General features: G+C 40.3%; 1 protein-coding gene across 1 annotated transcript; it reads left to right on the forward strand.

The window, feature by feature from the left end:
• The first annotated feature begins 4,372 nt into the window (after positions 1 to 4,372).
• On the forward strand, positions 4,373 to 22,546 carry nt5c2b (5'-nucleotidase, cytosolic IIb). Its single transcript, XM_087804921.1, has 18 exons — positions 4,373 to 4,567; positions 5,772 to 5,891; positions 10,759 to 10,832; positions 14,539 to 14,656; positions 14,787 to 14,882; positions 15,308 to 15,399; positions 15,816 to 15,873; positions 16,203 to 16,296; positions 17,262 to 17,315; positions 17,393 to 17,476; positions 17,550 to 17,591; positions 17,687 to 17,794; positions 18,500 to 18,566; positions 18,808 to 18,978; positions 19,051 to 19,102; positions 19,327 to 19,387; positions 19,962 to 20,138; positions 21,180 to 22,546. The coding sequence occupies exons 2-18, from the start codon at positions 5,791 to 5,793 to the stop codon at positions 21,432 to 21,434; spliced, it is 1,704 nt and encodes a 567-aa protein (XP_087661047.1). The 5' UTR covers positions 4,373 to 4,567; positions 5,772 to 5,790; the 3' UTR covers positions 21,435 to 22,546.
• Positions 22,547 to 23,839: the final 1,293 nt, after the last annotated feature.

The following is a 23,839-nucleotide window of genomic DNA, read 5'->3' on the forward strand; positions in this document are numbered from 1 at the left end:
CTGCTTTATATAGGCGCTCCAGCCCATCAATAATGACCCAGATGCGTCACTGGTTCTCCACAAAATTAATAAACTAAAAAAACAAATACTAGGTCTCATAGTTGTTCATCGCATATATTCGACAATGAAAACCACCGTTTAAAAATAAAACCTATAAAGAATCCTTTAAAAAAATAAAATAAATAACATAAAAGTCAAATGAACCAGATAAGTTTCCCTCCAACAAATCTACAAAATTATGTTATGGTACATATTCCTAAAATGAGAAAAAAAACTTTATATATTTGTAACTTCTTATTGTCAAATGTACGTACGTAGAACTAGTTTTATTAGAACTGATCTTTGCTGCTCTCTTGCGTCATTCTTGGTGTACTGCAGGTAATTGTTAATACTACACGTGCAATTATCGAGACATATTTATATTTATAGCATATACTGTAGATTTCAGCCCATTAATGATGTTAAATAATTGTAAATTATATACAACACTAAGTAATAAAAATACTTTTCTTTATTACTAATTTTGTACTCTCAAATATTATCTCAATTGTAGTCGTAATTTCATATTTCTAAATATACAAAAATAAGTGGTAATTATGTTCATACTACACACCTTTCTGCAAAAAAGTGAATTTTATTCAAGTGACTTTTCATTTATAATCTCAATTATTTTCTAACATAATAACTGATCACTATTTTTACTTCCTAACCTTTTAGATCAAACTTTTATAACCTGCCGCTGGTTATGGATTCCATTGCTGTCCCAGGATAAATCTTTTAGCATTTATTTGACATAGTTTTCTAAACATTGCTCAATGTTGTTCTTCATGACTGTTCATGTGAAAGGACAAATGCAGCGTGTTTGAGGAAAGTTGATAGTATACACACAGACACACTCTGACCTCTGCAGAGTAAACATTACACTACAGAAGGTACAGTATGGGCTCGCGTGGAACAAAATAGTTTTTAGGGGAAAGACACATTTTACTGATATTGATGTGTCCATTAATATGTTTCCAGTTCCAAATCCACGAAGGAAATCGTTTTTTTTTTTAATGTACTCAACATACAGAAATCGAGACTTTTGCTATCTAAAAATTGTATTGTATTTTTAAAATTCATTCAAAAAGTCATTTTTATTTGTATAGCGCTTTTCTAGACCAGGGTCACAAAGCGCTTAAACAATCAAAACAATATTCAAAAAAGTATATACTTTAAAGATCAAGATAAAACTGATAACACAACAGGAGTTCCAGAAAATCAAGGAAAATCCTGAACAAATAAAAAGGTCTTAAGATGTTTCTTGAAGGAGTCAGTAGATCATCAAACACAGAGGGAGAGGAAGATCGTTCCAAAGTGTAGTTCATTCACGTCCACATAAATACAATAACATGCCAAATTTCAAATGTTTGTCAAAAATATATGTTTTTATAATCAAAGTAAAAGGTAGTATATATAACATGACTGGATTTCGAAACGTTCTAATGCAGCAGTTTTTATTTAGGCTGTTGTGAGAGTGTAGTTAATTAAAGTACAACATGTCAACTTTAAACTACAATAACATGTAAAATTGTCTGTCAAAAAAAAAAAAAAATGTTGTCATCAAAGTTACACTTTGTATTTTTTGCATGACTGAAATTGAAAACATTTTAATTCCAATTTTTTTTTCATGTTCGTGTGAGTGTAGTTCATGTAACTACAGTATAACAACATGATAACACAACAGGAGTTCCAGAAAATCAAGGAAAAGCCTGAACAAATAAAAAACGTCTTAAGATGTTTCTTTAAGGAGTCAGTAGATCCATTTAAAACTTGAGTATATACAGTTATATTTGATATACATCTGCAATTTTCCAATGATAATATTGTGTCACTGTCTGGTCCATCTCCTACCTGTTTACAAGCCACTTGTGAGCAGGCAACCAGCAGTGACTCGCTCAGTCAAGAAGTGGTCTGAAGAAGCTGAGGAAGCTCTGCAGGTCTGCTTTGAGACCACGGACTGGAGCATCTTCAGTGAGTCCCACAAGGAGGATATTGACGGACTAACTTCATGTGTCACGGACTACATCAACTTCTGTGTGGAGAGCATTGTACCAACCAGAACTGTACGATGCTTCTCCAACAACAAACCCTGGATTAATCCTGAAATAAAGGCTCTCTTAAAGGAGAAGAAGAGAGTCTTTAGGTCAGGAAACAAAGAGGATCTGATGGCAGTCCAGAAGGAGCTGAGAAGAAAGATCAGGGAGGGAAAGGAGAGGTACAGGAGGAGGATGGAAGAGAGTCTGGCCAACAACAACACCAGAGATGTCTGGAGAGGTTTGAAATCCATATCCGGACATCAGACCAGGCTCTCTGTAGCAGGGGGGGATAAAAATTGGGCCGACAACTTAAACAGTTATTTTTCAAGGTTTGAGGTGTCGGCTTCCCCCCCTGCTCTTCCACCATTCTCACCTCTACACTTACCTTCTCCTCTCCCCCGAGCTTGTATTGTTTCAGCCCCCCCGCTGAATCCACAGGGGACAATGCCCCCCCACCCCAGCCTGTCCCTCACACCTCTCCAGATGAGAAATCAGCTTAGGAGAACCAAGACAACAAAGGCCCCTGGACCAGACAGCATCGGTGGCAAAGTACTCAGGACGTGCTCTGACCAGTTAAGTGAAATTGTTGGACTTCTGTTCAACATGAGCTTGACCCTGGGAAGAGTTCCACTACTGTGGAAGACGTCCTGTGTGGTACCGGTGCCGAAGACTCAGCACCCTAAGGATCCCAGCTGCTACAGACCTGTGGCCTTGACATCCCACCTTATGAAGGCTCTGGAGCGGCTGGTCCTTAGTTACCTGAGTCCTCTGGTGCGCTCCTCCATGGATCCGTTGCAGTTTGCCTACCAACCTGACATCGGCGTGGAGGACGCCATCATCTTCCTTCTCCAACGAGCACTTTCTCACCTGGAGTCGCCTGGAAGCACTGTGAGGATCCTTTTCCTGGATCTAAGCAGTGCTTTCAATACCATCAGGTCAGACATCCTGAGGGACAAGCTGGAGCTGTCTGGAGCGGACACTCACCTCACGGACTGGATTGTGGACTACCTCACCAACTGTCCACAGTTCGTGAGGACCCGGGATGGTGTTTCGAGGACTGTACTGTGCAGTGTAGGGGTCCCCCAGGGAACAGTGTTAGCACCGTTCCTCTTTTCACTGTACACTGCAGACTTCCAACACCTGTCTCCCACCAGTCACCTGCAGAAGTTCTCGGACGACTCCGCCATCGTCGGCCTCATTAGGGACGGGGATGACGGGCCGTACCGGGGACTTTGTTGACTGGTGCCTGGAAAACCACCTTCAGATCAACTCCAGCAAAACTAAGGAGTTGATTGTGGATTTCCGGCGGTGTCCCTCCATCTCCCCCTCACCACTGAACATCCAGGGACAGGACATTGAGATTGTCACGACTTACAAGTTCCTGGGTGTTCACCTCAACAACCGCCTGGACTGGGTGGATAACACTGCTGCTCTTTATAAAAAAAGGCGGAGTAGAATCTACCTGCTCCGGAGGTTGAGGTCGTTTGGTGTCCGGGGGCCACTCCTGAAGTCATTCTATGACTCAGTAGTGGCCTCTGCCATCTTCAACGGTGTGGTCTGCTGGGGGAGCAGCATGACAGCAAAGGATAGGGCTAAACTGGACAGCCTTATTAAGAAGGCCGGTTACGTCCTAGGGCGCCCCCTGGATCCTGTGGAGGAAGTGACTGGAAGGAGGATGCGGAGCAAGCTGGGCTCCATGAGGAGGAACTTGTCTCACCCTCTCCAGCACACACTGAGGGCATTGAGGAGCTCCATCAGTGATAGGATGCTCCATCCCCGGTGTGTGAGGGAGAGGTACCGCAGGTCCTTCCTCCCTGCTGCCATCAGACTCCACAACAAGAACACACCAAGATAACTATTTAACTGCACCTCTTGTTATTTATGTAAATATGATTGTGTATTTATTATATAGCGCAGATTTATCTTTTATTCTATTTAGATTTTCTTTCTCGTTTTTCTTTCTGGGTGTTTTTATTTCTCTTGCTGTTGTTAAACCGAATTTCCCCTCGCGGGACTAAGAAAGGTTTTCTGATTCTGATTCTGATTCTGATTACTTTAGATCACACACTTGAGAGACAAAAGTAAATAACACAATCTCCAAAAAGAAGATTAAAAAAAGCACATAAAGATTCTCTATTATTGGTGATTCTAAAGGATGTAATAATTATATAATTCTAGGTGATAATAAGGTGCCAAAACACACCGCTAAGGTGGGCGGAGCTTATCTGTCCCGCCCCCACGGCACGCTCTGGCCCCGCCCCCCGCCCGCCTCACAACAACAGCTGTGGCTCAGGGGCTCAGACTCGGAGGACATCAGCCCGAGCACGACTCTTATTCTGCAGCCTTCTGTGTAAACACCCGGTTTTTGTTTTTTTCCTTGCTTTTTTTTTTCCTTCCCTCGCTTCTCACACACGCACTCTTGCAGCTCCGCTCCCCTGCTGCGCATGCTCAGTCGCACCGATCGCTGTCTTTGTCCAACAACTCGGGAGGTGAGTCTCGGTGAATAGAAATGCGGAGAAAAATGTTTCCTCCTCCGGCCGTTTTTTTCTGCTTCTCGCCTCGGATGCTCGCGAACCCATCGACCGCCATCATCCCTCGACCTGGAGATGGAAGAGCTAGCTTAGCCTGGAGGAGAGTTAGCATCTCGCCTGTCAATCACGGACGTTTTAACCGTTAATTCGACACATTCCTGAGAAAGACTTCCGGCGACTGACACGACAGCTCGACCCCCTCCTTTAAGCTCCACTCTTTCTTTTTTTTATTTGTTTTTCTCTCCCTCTTTTCTTGCTTTTGTTCCGCGTCCTAGTAAGACGTCGAGCTACTTAGCTTTTAGTCAAACCGCAAGAGCAAAGTTGTCAGATCGTTTTTTTTTCCGCCGTAATAAGTCAATAGTTAGGGATCGATATCTTGACTTTTATTTACTTTTGCAGCATGAACTTAAACCACGTTAACAATAGGTGACTCTGGAGGATAAATGTATTTTCTGAAGCTACATGTATTACATTAAATAAGTGCCAGATTGTACACGAATTCAACATTTTTATTTAAAAAAAAACAAGAAAAAAATGCAAAATGCATTGCGTCACTTTCCACTGCTGGGAGGAGAAGCTTATTTTTCTTAGTGGTGTAACAGTTATATCAGAACATTTAAGAGTAAATGTATCATTTAAAAAGCACACAGTTATTGTCTACGGTTTAGGCAAAAGTACATTTATTTTCTATCCAATTTGCTCAAAAATTACCTTCAATATAAAGTATTTACTGAAGGTTTTTTCTAAAAAAATGTATTAGACCTTTATTACCTTAAATATAAAGTATTTACTGAAGATTTTTTTTTATTAGACCCACTTTCCTATGTGAGGTCTTTTCCCCTGAAGAAAGTTGACCTTTGACGTTGGCTCCCGGGTCAGTAGGAAAGCAGACTCGGGACCATAAATGATCAAGAATGTCACTCACATAAGCAAACAATGGTCTTTCTCATACATTGGTTCCTGTTTTACAGTTTTACATTTACTATTAGAATACGCATCAATGGTTTTAAAGTTAACCCCTAAACAACCTCATTTCATGTTTTCAAGTGGTAATAGTAGTGACATCATTGAAGGCTTATTACTGATCTATTATCATGTGATAACAACTGTCAGACTCGATGTGACCTTGAAGCTCTTTGATCAGGTCCCTCTATCTTTCCAGGCGTTGAAATATTCCAAGAATGACGACTTCATGGAGCGACAGACTTCAGAACTATGCAGACTTGCCCGCCAACATGGATGGACTGGCCATGAAAAAATACAGGAGAGAGCCATATCACCGGTAAACACGCACTCAATTAGATTTGTATCAGGATATGAATTTATTTATTAAAAATTAAACATAGATTTCAGGATAATTACTCATAATTTTGGCTAAACTTTACGGTACGGTTTTAAATAATGGATATTTGCACACATTGTTCTTGTTAAACTGATATTTTCTTACTTTCTTTCGTGTTTAAAATCATGATAACTGTTTTGATCTCTATATTAGACCCAATAAATTAAACTTTATTTGATCACATTTACAGAAGATCAACCTTAAACAAACAAAAGTAATGTTCAGGGCGGAGTATCAAGACAAGAAGGACAATAAAAGATGATGTGATTGTGAAATAGAGCTTTTTAGGACAAAGAAGGATGAAGCCCACCTACACATGTTGCTGCTATCACTGTTCTATAATTGGATTTAAGACCACAAAGTAAACAGAGACGAAGAGAAACTTAATTTATAATTCAGAACATTAATGGCATGTTAAGATTTGAACAGCCCGCACTACTGTGTTCTGAAGCATTCAAGACAGAACAATTTAATTAGATAAAGTTAATAAAAAAGTGAAAGGGAGGCTTTAAAGGACGTGATGAATGGTTACGAGAAAGCGGCTCCGATACAAAGACAGGAAGTGGAGTTTGAAGTGACTCAGGATCTCTCTTGGAGTGAGTAGAAAGGACAAGATTAGATCCGGAGGACAAGCTTGTAGACAAAGATATGTTCAGTTGTAGAAGGTTATCTTTTATTAAGCCATTATGTGCAGATGTAAATCTCACCTGACGTGGCTCGATGAATGGTTGGCTTAAAAATCAAAGTCGATTATTGTCTATATTAATATTGTGACATATAAATATGGTGGGATAAGATTGAAAAAAAAACAAAGATTATTAACGTCAAAAAACATCCTTCCAATGAGAGCAAAAGAACTAGATTTAACAAATAGAGACAATTAAGATGATGTTACAATCGATGTCACTGTAATAAACATGGGATGTTTGACTCCTAAAACACTGTGAGTTTGACGCCCTAATAACTGGTTCACGGCGAAAAGCTCAATAACATTTAACCATCTCAGCTCAGCTCAGCGAAGTTGGAGGCGGAAACTGCCTGAAGCTTGATGTAGAGGCTTTTGTGGTTTTGAGGGGGTGGATTTCCTTTTTTTTTTTGCAAAGCTCTAACTAAAAGTAGTCTCACATCTATGTACACATACGTTTGATAAAAAACAAACACTCGCTCATGGTCTTCACTCACTCACATGCAGTATTATGACACACACTTTATCTGACGTGCCAGTAGTTAAAACAAGACTGTTGAGTAAATGTTGAGTCAGTGTGTATCAGTTTCCCTTCCTCCACCGTTGCCTCCCCGCCTGCAGGTTTGACTTGCCACATACAGAGAAATGTTGTTTACTGTTTGTTGCTAGCTTTGGACAAAAGGGCCGCTGAAAACAATCCCATTTGACTCCCGACAATTCAAGAATGTTCACCTGCTGCTTGTGTGTCAACATGTTGTTCAGATGTAGCATTGTCGTCTTGTTCAATGTATTTCCAATCGATCAATGATTAATTCGCCGGGTGTCCTGGGTGTGAACAGCTGTTTGTTCCGCCCCGTTACATAACACATGACGTGTTAATAGGGGGTCATTCCACTGTCACTATCTTCCACCTGCACAGCAAACACACCCGTCGATGACTAACCCTCATAGTGGCAAGTGCCGGTCCAATGATCAAGTTCCTGGGGTCGGTTTCTTTAATGGGATCACGTCCCTGCTCCTGATTTAATATTTTATTCTCACTGAAGAAGTCGATTTAAGATAAGGAAAAGGGACGAGTCAAGGTCAAGTCGGCATGTCACTGATGTTTTCAAGAGGATTTAAATAAAGGCCATTGTTCATCATCTTGTGATGACATCACCAACATCAGATCCCTTTAGGTCGAGATAAGTACGTGATTAACTTAAACCTTGATGGTCTTAGTTGATAGTAGAGAACCTTTTTGTTAGGTTTAACAATAACCTCCTACCTGACCGTCACAACAACACCGGGAACAACAGAGAACGGCGTGGAATCGCCGCAATATCTTTTTTTTTTGACCAACAATTGAGAAATGTGCTGAACGACAAGAAAGAGAGGAGGAGGGGTGTGTTGGGGAGGATGTTTGAGGGGATTTTGTTGTGGGACACAGCTGCCAGAGCGGGTCAGAACAAGGTTGAGTCGATCTGAGGGGTAATCTCGCACAATGCATCGGCGCTCGTCTGGACAGAGGTCCAAGTGGCAGCTCGTTCAATATGGACCCGCAGCAAGGTATTTGCACAGCAGTGTGAGAGATCGCTTACATTTCGTTGGATTGTTTTAGGTTTTGACTCGCGCTATACGTTCCTTAATTCAAGAGCCTGACAGGATGGAAACATGTAACTTGTAATAATAACAATAATAATAATTGTTACAGTTTTTAGCACCACAATGTTTCAATACATTACATAGTGAAATTAAAATAAGTGGGTCTTTATGTGAAGACCTACTTGACGTATCATCACTGAATTATACCACTTGTTATTTAAATTAACATCGATTTGCAAAAAAGATGCAGTACATTTTTTATTTTTAGGTTTTAGGGATAAAAAAGTTTTGTGTACATTAAAAACACAAATAAAGTTTAATTAATACCTAGAAATTGTGATGATTATATAATAATTTAATCATTATTTGTAGTTGATACATTACATTTATGTATTTTAATAAAATAAATATCCTTTTTCTGCATCAGTATTAGGTTAAATTTAAAGTCAAGATGATATATTTTCATGTTGTTAAACATCTAGACCAGACCTGGGCAAAGTGCGGCCCCCTGACTCTATCTATGCGGCCCGCATGTACCCTCAAATAGTACTATAAAGCTGGCCATTTAGAAATGTTTAAAATCGAATTCCATCAATACTATTACTATTTCAACCCTGCAATTATTTTCCTAAAGATCTTAGTTTGAATATCTTTTTTTTTTGCTTTCTGCCTTTTATTTGTCATTTCAATGGGTTTTTGGTTTTATAATTTCCGTGGTGCTTTTATATGATATATTTTCTCAAATGTATATAAAATAAAGATAATGTAAATGAATTAACATTTTATTATAGCATTAGAATACTTGTTTTGCATCTGATGCATTTTATTTTAAATGGTGAAATATTTGAAATAAGCAATGATGAATGAATTTTAGAATCTTTTTTTTTCTTTTTTTTTAGATCTTAGAAGATGATATGCAATCAAATTAAAGCCTAAACTTATTTTTAAATGTCCCTTTATTCATTTATTTATCTTTGAATTTTCTCATCATATTACCTTTTTTTTTGCACCCTTCCTTCTTTTGGCTTGATGGCCCCTTATAACAATAGTATATAATGTGGCCCCTAGGAAATGCAATTGCCCAACCTTGATCTAGACAAAGAGTCTGGTAGTTGACTTACATTTTTTCATTTTCACTGGTGCCGGGCCGCACAAAAAGAAAAAAAAAAGTTAATATAATTTCTCTCCTATTGATTATCATCGTCTGTAGGGTATTTGTTTCTATGAAAGATGTTTTCTTTACAGAGTAACATTAGCCTGTGCTAATGGTGCTTTCTTCAGTCAAATTCACTCACAAGATAAACCTGTAAACTAGTGAAAATGATTGAAACACAAACTCAAAATGATGAATCCGTGCATTTATTTTTAAATTATTGCACGTGTTGACACGTGGCCTCATATCCTTGACCTACATCTGACTTCAGGCAGGTTTGGGCAAAAGTGCTGGTCGATAAGCTGAGCAGGTCTGTGTGCTCGATCAATGTTGTTTGAGCTGAACCTCTGTCTCGCTGGTTCACTTGGTGTCACGCTTGATTAAATATATTAAATAAATAAATGTACATTCATGCTCATCTTGAGTCTAAATAATGATCCCTAAATAAATAATATGATTTAATTTTCATATCTTTAGGGTTAAAAAATGGTGGATAGTCTATTTAAAAACACATTCAAGTTTAAACATTGACAAACCTGTGGAGTTAGATCAGTGCCATCGGGATATTTAATTCAACATTTGACATTTCTTGAAATTGTAAGCCTTTTATTGTCCGTTGGCAGTATTATTCCATTCTTTTACTATTTTATTTAATTTTATTTTTGGCCTAGAAGTTGTATATGTAAAAATCCTTTAAAAATATTTTAACGTTTTATTTCAATGATTCAATAAAAACAAACTCAACCTTTTAATATTGGAATTATTATTAATAGTATTGATTTATAATGGTTTTAATATTTAATGCTGTATTGAAGTGAGTTCAAACCAACTTTTTTTTCGGTTACCTCTGATGTGTCAAATCTTAGCTTTCTTTTCCCAACTGACCAGCAGCACCCACTCTTGGCTGCGTCTCTCTATAGTATTAGTCGTTAAGTTTTGTTATCAGCTTATAAAAAAAACTACTTGCTTCAATGAAAAAACTCAAGTTGCTTCAATGAAAAAACTCAAGTTGCTTCAATGAAAAAACTCAAGTTGCTTCAATGAAAAAACTCAAGTTGCTTCAATGAAAAAACTCAAGTTGCTCAATGAAAAAACAAAAGTGGCTTTAATGAAAACGACAAGTTGCTTCAATGAAAAACACAAGTGGCTTTAATGAAAACAACAAGTTGCTTCAATATTCGGAGCTGTCTCTTTTTTGAATGTCATTGCCATCAAATCAACGTCTACATCTGCATTTTACACTCGAGTCACTAAAATAGTCTCTTCTATTGTCGTTTATATAGAATTCTGGTTAAAAAAAAAGAAATCTAGCCTTAAATAAGTGATAGAAATGTTTCTATCTGTGTCAGTGGATTTAATTTCTCCATTATTTTTTTGTTTTTCAGAGTGTTTGTCAACAGAAGTTTGGCCATGGAGAAGATTAAGTGCTTTGGTTTTGACATGGATTACACTTTGGCAGGTGGGTGCTTCACTGAAACGCTGATTGTTAAAAGGGATTGTTAATGATAAATAAACGTATGTGGAGGAATGACAGTGAAAACGTTACATGACATGGGACACGGTTAAAGCGCCAGTATTCCCCTGATGATGATTGGAGGTTGGCGCGAACAGAAATACGTTCTGGGTCGAGGCCAGAGACAAATGAAGCTCCGTATAACGCTGGGATGATGGAATGTGTGAAGTCGCTCCCTGGAATAGACGGGAATGGCCCCGCAACTTTGTTCTCTGAATCGGCTTTGGCGCATCTATAAATAGTCTCTTGACTTTGACGAGCGGGTCACGTTTGTTTGTTGTGCCCACCGGGGCGCGCTGCTTCCCGGGAGAACTGGGGATCACTGGTAGTCCCTCTCCGGACCCGCCGCCCCAATCCCTGTCCCGCCTGCAGTTGGATTTTATGAAGGCTCAGCTGTTGACATGGCTCTTTATGGCCGCTCATAACCAAGTGTTAATGTTTGCAGAAAGCGTGGCTATCATGTATCGCTTTAGGGGTTTAAGTTCTGGCCACGGGGATCGACATCTGACACATCCAGGGAGAGAACGGTTGTGGACCGGATCAATGCCATCTTTGTGTGACCAATGTGTTTTGTCGCAGAACAATGCAGAAGAGCTCAATAGAGTATAGTATAGCTGTGCACCACACTTCAGGTCAATTGATGATCTTCTCGGGTCGTGGTGGCAGCCGGGTTACTCTGTCTTATCGGGGTCGGACCCAAACAAGGGTCATGTACGTCTGTCGGAAACACGTTTGATGAACATATTAAGCAACATATATTTGGGTCTCGACCCAGCAGTGGTTTTGTAACCGACCCAACTCTTTCTTACACTTGGTGTTAACTTGATTTATACGATGGGATTTAAATGTGTTGACCATAAATTCTGTCCACGCGTCTCAGTAACAGATCTGAGGTATGGTGTATCCGACAATAATCCAGGGCAGGATATAAGGTGTCATCCAGACTCGTGAAAGAACCAGGTCCACTCGTATCAACATTTTAAAGTCAACAACGTGGCCAAAAATGATTTCCTGTTTGACAGAACGTGCAACGTTTTCCTTCGATTGGTTAACTTTGTGTTGATTTCAGCTAAAAATAATTCGCCTACGAGCTCCATGTCCTACTGTTCAAACTGTCCAACATCTGATACAGCAGGAAGAGTTTAGGATGACATGTGAAAGGAACACTTCAGGGTCACGTCTTACTGCTTCTAATTATGACTTGTTTACACAAGTGTGTTTTTTTTTTACTGTAAATAATATATGAATCCAATGTTCTTTTTGAAAAGAGTCGATCATGAGGCTGCATAGCAAGAAAAAAAACCATTTATATAATTTCTCTTCTATTGATTAGTACTGTCTTGAAGGTGCTTTGTTTTGGAAGAAAAACATCAATACGCTTGTTTCAGTCGAAGTTTCAAAGTCACATAACCGAAGTTGGAACGATCTTCCTCTCCCTCTGTGTTTGATCAATCAATATTAGGATTGGAAAATTGCAGATGTACGTATATCAAATATAACTGTATTTATTCAAGTTTTAAATGGAGTCTACTGACTCCTTTAAGAAACATCTTAAGATGTTTTTATTTGTTCAGGCTTTTCCTTGATTTTCTGGAACTCCTGTTGTGTTCTCAGTTTTATCTTGATCTTTAAAATATATACTTTATTGAATATTGTTTTGATTGTTTAAGCTCTTTGTGACCCTGGTCTAGAAAAGCGCTATACAAATAAAAATTACTTACTTACTTACAAATAGTGATACTTAAATGCTTTATCAACAGAATACTTTATTCTGTGGGTTGAAGACTCAACATGTTCTAAACGCCGTTCAGCTCCTCAGCAAGTCCTACATCTGGGTCACCTTTCATCTTTATCTTTATTCTCAACATAAACCTAGCCATCCCAATCCACACATGCCAGAATTTTAAGATGTTTTTTGAAAAAAACAACAACAACAAACTATGATTATCGTCCAAGACAGGGAGTGTTTTCATGTCAAATGTAGGAGAAAAGGAACAAACATTTCACAAGCGTCTGGGAGGAACTGAAGGGATTGGGGGAAGGGAAGTCTGGGAATGACCTATGGAATCCCTCAGCTCAGGGATGATGGGAGCACGCCCGTCCAGTTTATCTAGCCTTAATCTCTATATGTCGGGACGGTTCTTTTCATCTTCGTTATCAAATGACTGAAGACAACAATGAGGGAGACATTCCTAAGTAGCGATGTGATCTCCCTTTTCTGCTCCTGGTTCTGACTTACCGGCAGGACTTGTTGCAACGCTGCATTTACAGCTGAGGTTAACGCCCCGGAGACGGCTCTCCTTCAATTCTGGGGGTGGATTGCCTGTGGCCCCCCGCTTCATTAGTCAACCAGAGGATGCAAAATACCCCCGTAAGAATGTTAATTGTCAAAACGCGAATTACGGTACAAAAACAAAGTTAAAGTTAAGTTATTTACATAGCCGTCATAACGCATATTATATTTCATTATCTATTATCTGAGATTGATAGTTATGTGGTAGAAATTGAAGCTAACATATTTATATAATAAAGTTGCTTTTGGTCTTACACCCCAGCTCTGGCTCTGAGGTCTGTGGATCAGAATCTACTTTCGGTTCCTCGCACAGGATTCAGGACCAGAGGAGAGAAATCTTTTCAGGCTGTTGCTCCTAAGCTTTGGAACGATCTTCCTCTCTCTTTGTGTTTGATGATCTACTGACTCCTTCAAGAAACATCTTAAGACATTTCTATTTGTTCAGGCTTTTCCTTGATTTTCTGGAACTCCTGTTATGTTATCAGTTTTATCTTGATCTTTAAAATACTTTATTGAATATTGTTTTGATTGTTTAAGCGCTTTGTGACCCTGGTCTGGAAAAGCGCTATATAAATAAATATTACTTACTTACTTACTATTGTTTTGCATCAAACATACTTGGTCTGACAGATTTTACGATGTCAAATCAAGTCCATGGTCCATGAGCTCTGGTTAACGGGTCTGGTATAAGATTAACATTCTCAAGTCCAATTGTAACTAGGGCTGTGTATTGGAAAGAATACAGGGGGGGACGATACGATTTATTGTGATACTGTAGGAGCAACGAGTAGTAACAGTTGTTACATCTTCCTGGAGTGAAAGTAAAGGCCTCTCTAGACTCTTCCCTCTTTCCACGGACCAAAGAGAAGACGACAACACAAGGGCATTCTTCGCTGTCTATTCATATCACCTGACTTGTTCTTTCCCTTGTGTCAGATAACGTTACGACAAATCCTAGACCCAGCGCTCGGAGGTTCCGCCGCAAACTTTATTTTCAGGCCTCGATTTGGCACGCCGGGGGAATATGCAGTCCTGGCAGGGACAAGGGTCAACTTGTGTGACTCAGCCCCTCTTGTTAGAGCCGCTGCTGAAAGTCCAGCCGTTTGTCATTTCGACACCTGATCTGGTTGCGTCGAGGATTTGTGTGCTTGACGTGGCCGAACCCTGGGAGGGAGAGGCTTCGAGCCTCAAGGGGAGATCTGCCCCGGAGCAAGGACATGCTATCCACAAACAGCGTTGTCTTTAGGTCATGTGACTGGAGCGTCTTCACGTGTACTCTAGTGATCATAAGCATACACAAAGAGCATCACAATAAAGTGTAACGTGCGTCACTAAATGATCCGTTCTGTTTGTTTCTAGTGTACAAGTCGCCGGAGTACGAGTCTCTAGGCTTCGAACTCACGGTGGAGCGGCTCGTGTCCATCGGTTACCCACAAGAGCTGCTCAGCTTCGTCTACGACCCGGCGTTCCCCACTAGGTCAGGACCGTCACCTCTCTGAGACGCGTGGTGATGCAGTCATCAAGTATTGACCTGTGTTCTCCGGTGTTGTCTGGGTTCCGACTTTCTTCGCCCCATTCTCAAACTGGCCGATCTGCTCTCTTTCCAGGGGTCTTGTGTTCGACACCATATATGGAAACCTGTTGAAGGTCGATGCGTATGGAAATATACTCGTCTGTGTCCATGGATTCCATTTTGTCAGAGGGTGAGTTTGGATCATTTTTATTTTATAAATTAGTTGTTTTCCATTCCCATCTTTTCAGAAATTATATAAAATGTTCAACCCTTGTTTTTCCCACGGGCTCCATCAGTTTTTAGTCGTAAACCACTTTAATTTTGAATTACTGAGCCCTAAATACAACCAGAAAACAGGTTTATTTTACCTCTCTCTTGAGCGTCAGTTTTTCCTCTCTGGACTGTCCTTTTGTTTTTTTTCCTGGTCACATGACAGGCATCAGCCAATCCCAGTCCTTTTATGCAACAACATACTCTTGTAGGTTATTCGATTGTATCTTTGCAACGTCCTCAATAAAGGCACAATGTCGGATGGAAAATATATAATATAAAATATAGAAATTGTTTTATTCTGAAAAGTTTATTTTATTTTGACTGTGTTCTCTGATTCGTCAGCCCCGAGATCCGGGAACGTTACCCGAACAAGTTCATCCAGAGGGATGATACGGAACGCTTTTATATCCTCAACACACTCTTCAATCTGCCAGGTAAAATCTAACACACACTTAAACTACCTGTTATCTATTGAAAAAAAGAAGCACAAATATAAAAAAAACTTGATTTGTTTTCTATTCTTGTCAATTGTTTACAATACAATAAGTCATGATTAGGTTTTTTGCCATTTCTGTGTATGAATTGTAGAGAAAGAGACGCACAAATAGATTTTTTATTTAAGCCTTTAAAAAAAGTAACAGGGGAGAAAGTACTCTTTTTTTTAATTGAAGAAAATCATTTAAAAAAATACAGTATATATTGATACTAAAACTTCACAAATACAATTCAGATTTAAACGAAACAAATGCACAAAAATGAATCCATATGAAGTTACGATTATTGTACAAAGACAAAAGATGGTCAGTTGTAGTTCCCGCCTCACTGCCCTTGTGTCTCTGTGTCGCCGCAGAAACCTACCTCTTCGCCTGCCTGGTGGATTTCTTCTCAAACTGTGACAGATACACAAGGTAAGCAGCTGTGTTTGTTAGTCTCTGTTGTGCAACTGCGCTCAGCACGGCCTCAAAATCTGGGTCAGCAGAAAGCTCTGCAGCTTGGGAGCGACCCGACGCCTGCTGACACAAGTTCATTAATGTGGGGAGGAAAACCAAACAGTCACTCCTGATGTTCTCAAAGATCTCTCGGATGAGGCATCGCTGAACTTTTCCCTCTTGGAAAAAACCTCTTAAACAACTTGTAGACTTGAGATGTTTGTCCTCTGAACCCTTGTGTAAGTCATCCCTGATGCGACCAAACAAAAGCATGAGTCATGCTTTCCCCCCAATCTTACCTTCTCCAGCTGTGACACCGGCTTTAAGGACGGGGACCTCTTCATGTCCTTTAAGAGCATGTTCCAGGATGTGCGAGACGCTGTTGACTGGGTCCACTTCAAGGTCAGTGCCTCGTCCTCTCACAAGTCCTGGGATGAAATGAACCAAAATATTTGTACGATGAAAGTCAAAGTAGAATCTAAGGATCTTGAATCAATAGTTTTTCTTTTGGAAAAGAGCAGTTGAGGTCGGTTTTCCAGGTTTGTCCTGGAAATGGAAAACAAATGGACTTCTTCACCCGTAATCAAGCCGTTTGTTTGCTCTGTTGTAAACCAAACATGATAAAATCCACCTCACGGGGCGTTTCAGGACACGAGCGACAGTCTCAGTAAAACAGGACTTTAAGATACGATTAGAAACAGGTTCAAAGGCGTGTGCGGAACAGGTTTAGATACGAGGGCCTCGGGCAAAATATGTTTTAACAATATGGTTTAATTAGTATTTAATAGCTGTAGACGTTGTTAAAATGTTTTGTTCAACCTGCTAAGAACTTTAAAAGGACAACGTGAGATGATTATTTATTCATTTTCTTTCACTGCTAGACTTTTATTATTCAGTTCTCTTCAAGTGTAGCTGCTGTGGAAGGACCTTTTTTTTTAAGGAAACTATTCCTGGAACTCAACTTGATTGTGGTTTTCATTGAGGTTCACCCTCAGAAATGTGCGACCGTGCTGCCAAGATATCCCTTTAAGAGAATTTAAATTTGAACACTGAACTTGTATGTGTTTGATCCGTCACACTCTGCTTTCACATTGTGTTTGATCTAGTGAATCCATTTAAAAAGTGCATGTCAAGTCCTGTTTGATGCCATTTTTTTTTTTTTTTACTTTGAAAACCAGTTTGCAAAACAAGTCAAATACCTCAGGGGATCTAGCAAACAAAAAGTGTTTGATAAAAGTGTAAGTAAATTGTGATTTCAGTTGAAAGTTGTGAGTTTAGTCGACAATTTTACAAGCATAGTTTAGGGTTAACATAAAACACAAGTGCGCTACAAATCTATGGTAAACAAGTCTTTTGCTACGTTTCAGGGAACACTGAAGGAGAAAACGGTGGAGAACTTGGAGAAGTATGTAGTGAGAGATGTAAGTTGTTAGTATTCACGGCGGGCTCTGAACACACTGCTCTCAAACGACTGATCTGCAACTCCCTGTGTTCTCAGGGGAAACTGCCTCTCCTCCTCAGCCGCATGAATGAAGTGGCCAAAGTTTTCCTGGCAACCAACAGCGACTACCAGTACACTGATGTAAGTGACCAGACCCGAGAGTGGCTGTCATGCAAGAGGCTGATTCATTCCCCTCTCTGGTTTGTTCCCACAGAAAATCATGACCTACTTGTTCGACTTCCCCCACGGCCCGAAGGCAAGTTTCAGCTTTTTTTTTTTCAAAGCAGGTGGTCCGTCACTGATTAGGTTGCGTGACGCTAAGCTAATGTGTGCGGCTCTTGTCCCGAACAGCCGGGAACCTCTCACAGGCCTTGGAAGTCCTACTTCGATCTGATCCTGGTGGACGCCAGGAAGCCTGTGTTCTTCGGAGAGGGCACGGTGCTCAGACAAGTGGACACGGTGAGTCAGAACAGCTGAGGCGGCCGGATAAAGCTCGGATGATGGTGATGGATGACGGGGCTTCTCATCGGTTATTGTTGTAGGCTTTGGCGAAATGGCGACATTTGTTTCCGAGCCATTATTAGCACATTTGATAACTAGAGAACCGAGTTAATCCACTCGGCTGTTGAATGGAGATCAAAGATGATCATTTGACATTTGACATGATGAATCGCTTTCATTGAGTCTCAGGAAATATATATTTTAGCTTTTTAATATTATTATTGTGTTGAAACAATATAATAAGGATGTATCTTAAAGATGTTTTTTGCTTTTAAATGATAATGTGAATCAATAACTGTAAATACATATACCAAATAAAAACTACACAAACCAATTTTATATATTTTTTATATATATAATTATATAATAAATGGTACATAATGTAAAACATATATATTTTAGACATGATTTAATTCCAATAACAAGGAAAATAAAATAATCTTAAAATTTAAGTCACATGACAATCATTGTAATACATTCATCGAAGTAATATCTTGAATTAAAAGTAAAGCATTAACTGATGGACAGTTTTGATTCGGAACTATTTGAGATAAATTCCGGGCCTTGAGGGGGACACAAGTATTCTTTCTTACGTCATGCACAATGAAATATTCAACTTCAAAGACGAAGCATTAAAATAATCAGTCCTTGATTTTTTTTCAGATAACGGGGCGTTTGAAAATTGGAACGTACACCGGACCTCTGCAGCACGGCATCGTCTACTCTGGAGGTGATGACCTGATAGTTACTCGATACTACTAGTACTTGATACTTTCAGAATAACAACACAGAGCTAAAATTTTCAACAAGTTTCTAGTCACTTTGACATTTATTGAACTTAAAACTGCAAAAAGTAAGATTCAAAAGATTGCTTTTTGCGCCCCCCAGTGTTAAAAGCATGTAACTGCAATATTGACTACCAGATCCTCTTCTGTTTGTCTAGCTTCTTAATGACACTCTTGGCTCTGTAGGTTCCTCGGACATCGTCTGCGACCTGCTGGGGGCCAAAGGTAAAGACATCGTGTACATCGGGGACCACATCTTTGGAGACATCCTCAAGTCCAAGAAGCGTCAGGGCTGGCGGACGTTCCTGGTGATCCCGGAGCTGGCGCAGGAGCTGCACGTGTGGACAGATAAGAGCTGTGAGGGAGCGCCTCCCAGGCCCAGGCCTCCGCCCCTGCCTGGATATTGACCGCCCCTGTCTTCTCTTGCAGCGCTGTTCGAGGAACTGCAGGGTCTGGACATCTTCCTGGCAGAGCAGTACAAGTGAGTTACCTCACGTGGGTGGAGAGAGAAGAGAGGGGTCAAAGTCTGAAGGTCGCCTGATAACTTGTGCTTTTTATAACCTGACAACGCCCGCCAAGTTGACACTCGTGCATTCACACACACACACACACACACACACACACACACACACACACACACACACACACACACACACACACACGTTCCCTCCGGGGCTTATCATCCTCCCTCTCGCCCTTCCTCAGGCATCTGGACAGCAGCAGCAACGAGAGACCTGACATCAGCACAATCCAGAAGAGAGTCAAGGTACACTGTCAATGACCCCTTGTTGCCGGGGCAATGGTCATTACGTGCATACGTAACCATGACGACAAAAATAAATCGCCTCTTTATTCGCCGTGTGAGACAATATCACTACTTTTTTTTACAATAACAAATTTGGGAGCCTTTAAACCCATATTTTAATTGGTATCTTAGTTATTTTATGGTTTATATTTGAAAAAGTTGATCAAAAATAATAAAATTATGTTTGTTTTTTTACAATTAACATGAACATTTTCACTGAGTTTGGTTATTTTTGTGTTGAAATTCAATAAGATCCTGTCAATGACTAAGGATAAGAGGATACAGTGACTCCAGCAGCTTTTAAAGTTGATATTCGGACATATTTTGGTTTCAAAACAAATAGTTACGACTTTATCAAGAGTCACGTGGTCTGTAGATTATATTCTTGTTTCCGACAGTATCACAATGTACCGATTGTTGTCCCTGTATCGTGATATTAATCATATCGCCATCTCTACTCTATATGCTCCTCTGGCTCCGGGCCTTTGTCCTGAAGATGTTTTCATAATGTATCTCCTCCCGTCTTGCTCTCCAGAAAGTGACGCACGACATGGACATGTGCTACGGCATGATGGGAAGTCTGTTCCGCAGTGGCTCCAGACAGACTCTGTTCGCCTCCCAGGTGATGCGGTACGCGGACCTGTACGCCGCCTCCTTCATCAACCTGCTCTACTACCCGTTCAGCTACCTCTTCAGAGCGGCGCACGTGCTGGTGAGGAACTCTAGCTTCTTTGCTAACAGTCAGCTTGAGTAACATAAGCATCCACGGGTGTCATTTCTGGAAAAAAAGTCTTCCTATGACAGTTAACAAATAATAGATATAATCAAATGTTGTGTTTAATGAAGCCATGGGAGACTCCTTGGCAGAGGTATGTGCTCTCCCAGTGCTTTTCTAATGTAATTCTATGGTGAGGGAAAATGGTTTTAAACTGGTCTCAAGGTGCGTATCAAATACGTTTATGAATTCCTCATAATAATCCTCAATAACAATAAGGTGAAGCTTGTCCTTACATCAGTGATCTGATCCAGCCTTACACCCCAGCTCGGGCTCAGAGGTCTGTGGATCAGAATCTACTGATGGTTCCTGAACACGGTTCAGGACCAGAGGAGAGAAATCCTTCCAGACTGTTGCTCCTAAGCTTTGGAACGATTTTCCTCTCCCTCTGTGTTTGATGATCTACTGACTCCTTCAAGAAACATCTTAAGACATTTTATTTGTTCAGGCTTTTCCTTGATTTTCTGGAACTCCTGTTGTGTTTTATCTTGACCTTTAAAATATATACTTTATTGAGTATTGTTTTGATTGTTTAAGCGCTTTGTGACCCTGGTCTGGAAAAGCGCTATACAAATAAAAATTACTTACTTACAGTTAACAAATAATAGATATAATCGAAATTTTGTGTTTTAATGAAGCCATGGGAGACTCCTTGGCAGAGGTATGTGCTCTCCGAGTGATTTTCTAATGTACTTCTCCGGTGAGGGACATTTTTTTTAAAGTTTTAAACTGATCTCAAGGTTCGTATCAAACACGTTTATCCAAGATAAGCTTTTTAAGCCCGACTGCAGTTACCTCTGTTGTCCAGAAGATGTCGCCTTTTGACCAAGAAACGTTAAATCAAAATGAGCATCACTATTTTAAGTTTTACTGTGAAAACAAGTGGTTGGTTTCATAGTAGTTTATAAGCCTTGTGAAGCTTCATCTCGCCATCGCTAGATGGACATTATGTTGAACCTTGTGGTTGTTGCCTTTCAGATGCCGCACGAGTCGACGGTGGAACACGCGCACGTGGACATCGACCTGGAGTCGCCCCTGGCGACGCGAAACCGCTCCATCGACTGCAAGGACGAGGAGTGCAAACGCAACCAGCTGACCCGGGCCGACAGCGAGGTCAAGGCCCCCAACATGTACCCCCAGACGCCTCAGGAGATCACGCACTGCCACGACGAGGATGATGACGAGGAGGAGGAGGAGGAGGAGGAAGAAGAGGAGGAAGAAGAGGAAGAATAAATGCACATCACAAAGGGAGCAAAGGTTTACTTCCTGGTTGTTTCCAAGTCGGAGTTGGACGTTATAATGTCTGAAGAAAATACTCTCCAGTGTTTATTTTAGTGCTGCAGACACAGAGCGCAGAGAGGACCAGACTGTTCTGATGCTAGAGATTTTAATTCCCTTTTTCGTTGATTTGAACACATCCGATGACGGATTATAATGACTCATCATTATCAGTTGATTTCATTCAAGTTCTCATGATTGTTGTGCGCTTGTTGATAGTCGGATTCCCGGTTACCGAGGCAACGACAGGGGGGGTTTGGTGGGGGGGGATTTTTCGTCGCCATGACAACACAGTGGTGCTTCTGTAAATACTCGGACACGAGCACCTCGTTGTATTTTTGTAGTCAGATTATTTTTCTGCGGCAGAAGTGGAAGAGCCTCGGTATGCAAGTAGGAATTCCGAGAGGTTTCTCCGTCAGATCGTGGCCAGGAAGTGCGGGAGGAAGGATGAACCTCCAGGAAGTCTGTATTCTTCACTCTCCTCCGGAAAGTTCTCTCAGCCACTCGGACCTGAGTCGTCGTGATCCGTGACTCCCCTGCTATAAATATTTCTAAATAGACAAACTAATATAAATGTAGAAATTGGACTTTTATCACGACTGAAACGCTGTTAAATGTTGAGATCAATGTCAAAATGTGAGTGAAAACTTGAGGCAGCTCAGAAGAAAGCTGCAGACGTTCCATCCTCTGTTCCCTTAACGGTTCTGCACTTCTCTCAAGTGAAGCGTCTCCTGTAGTCATCCCTCGTTTGTCTGACGTTCAAACAACATTTTATTATTTTTTTACCAAGTCTCTGGACACTTTAAGGGAATGTGAATCTTTGTGCTGTTAAAAGGGTTTTACAGAAGACCTTTCCTCTCTCGTTTCCCTCTTTTAATAATTATATTCCGAACCACCAATGCCTGTCGGTCATGATGATCAGAATCTTAAAGTCACTTTTTATTATTTTCTAATGTTGGTTTATGCATATCAGACTACGTTCCTCTGTGTTGTGATTGTGTTCAGATGATTCTGTTCCAGGAAAGGTGACCCAGCATTGTAGAATAAAGATAGTTTTTCATAACTTCCCTGACGTCGTCGTTCTTTAGGAGAGTCAAAACCACATCCACACAGAGGGGAACCTCACACTCCTTTTTCAAGACCTTCAACTTGGTGACGTGGGTTACAGGGCGTCACTCGTAGAACCTGGGTACGTTGAGGTAACCTTGGGAGATTTTCTGTCTTATAAAAGAGTGGTCCCCAACCCCGATATAACAATTTGTATCACTGATTATTTCTGTCTGAAATGTGATTGTTTTGACAAAAAGATGGTATTTTAAGTTAAGTTAAATTAGCTTGAGGCTCTTGACACGTCAAAAATAAACAAGTGAAAATTATCAAAACACAAACGTTAATTATACCATTTATTTTTACTGTTTTTATTATTATATATATTATTATTATTATTATTTTATTATTATTATTAAAAAATCCCGGGTAACAGGACATCTTATTTACCTTCAAAGACTACAGGGTGGTGTGGGTTACGGAGCTTAATAGGTACTCGTAGAATCTAGGTTCAGGTACTCTAGGGGGGGTAACCATTGGGTACTGATCCATTAGCGACGTAGACGAAGTAGGTTCTGGCAGAAGTTGAGGTGGAACACCAGGACACATTGGCACAAGATTGGTGAAGGCCCCCCCAGAGGGTATAGTCCTCGCTGCGGGTCTGGAAAAAATATCCCTCTGGATCTCTCTGGTGAGTAAGTTATAGTTATTTGTAAAGCGCCTTTCTAGACCAGGGTCACAAAGCGCTTTAACAATCAAAAACAATACACAGTTAAAAATACCTACAAATTTAAAAACTCTGAAAGATCAAGACACATAAGACAAACATGGGAGTCCTAGAAAATCAGGAAAAAGCACAAATAAAAGTGCCTTAAGATGTTTCTTGAAGGAGTCAGTAGATCATCAAACACAGAGGGAGAGGAAGATCGTTCCAAAGCTTAGGAGCAACAGTCTAGAAGGATTTCTCTCCTCTGGTCCTGAACCATGTTCAGGATCCATCAGTAGATTCTGATCCACAGACCTCAGAGCCCGAGCTGGGGTATAAGTCTGGATCAGATCACTGATGGAAGGTCTGACCATGAATAGATCTGAAAGTATGAACCAGAATTTTAAAGTTGATCCTGAAAGAAACTGGCAGCCAGTGAAGAGTTTTAAGGATCGGAGAAATGTAAGTTCTTCTACTAGAGCGAGTCAGAATTCTCGCTGCAGAGGGCTACAGGCAAGACAGCTCCTTCTTGTTTAGACACAAAAAAAACTGAAACAATAGTCTAAAAAGTATTAAAACTTGTCAAGACTAAAACTTAATTCAATGT

The sequence above is a fragment of the Callionymus lyra genome, chromosome 1, assembly GCF_982586985.1.
Source record: "Callionymus lyra chromosome 1, fCalLyr1.hap1.1, whole genome shotgun sequence".
Taxonomy (NCBI): domain Eukaryota; kingdom Metazoa; phylum Chordata; class Actinopteri; order Syngnathiformes; family Callionymidae; genus Callionymus; species Callionymus lyra.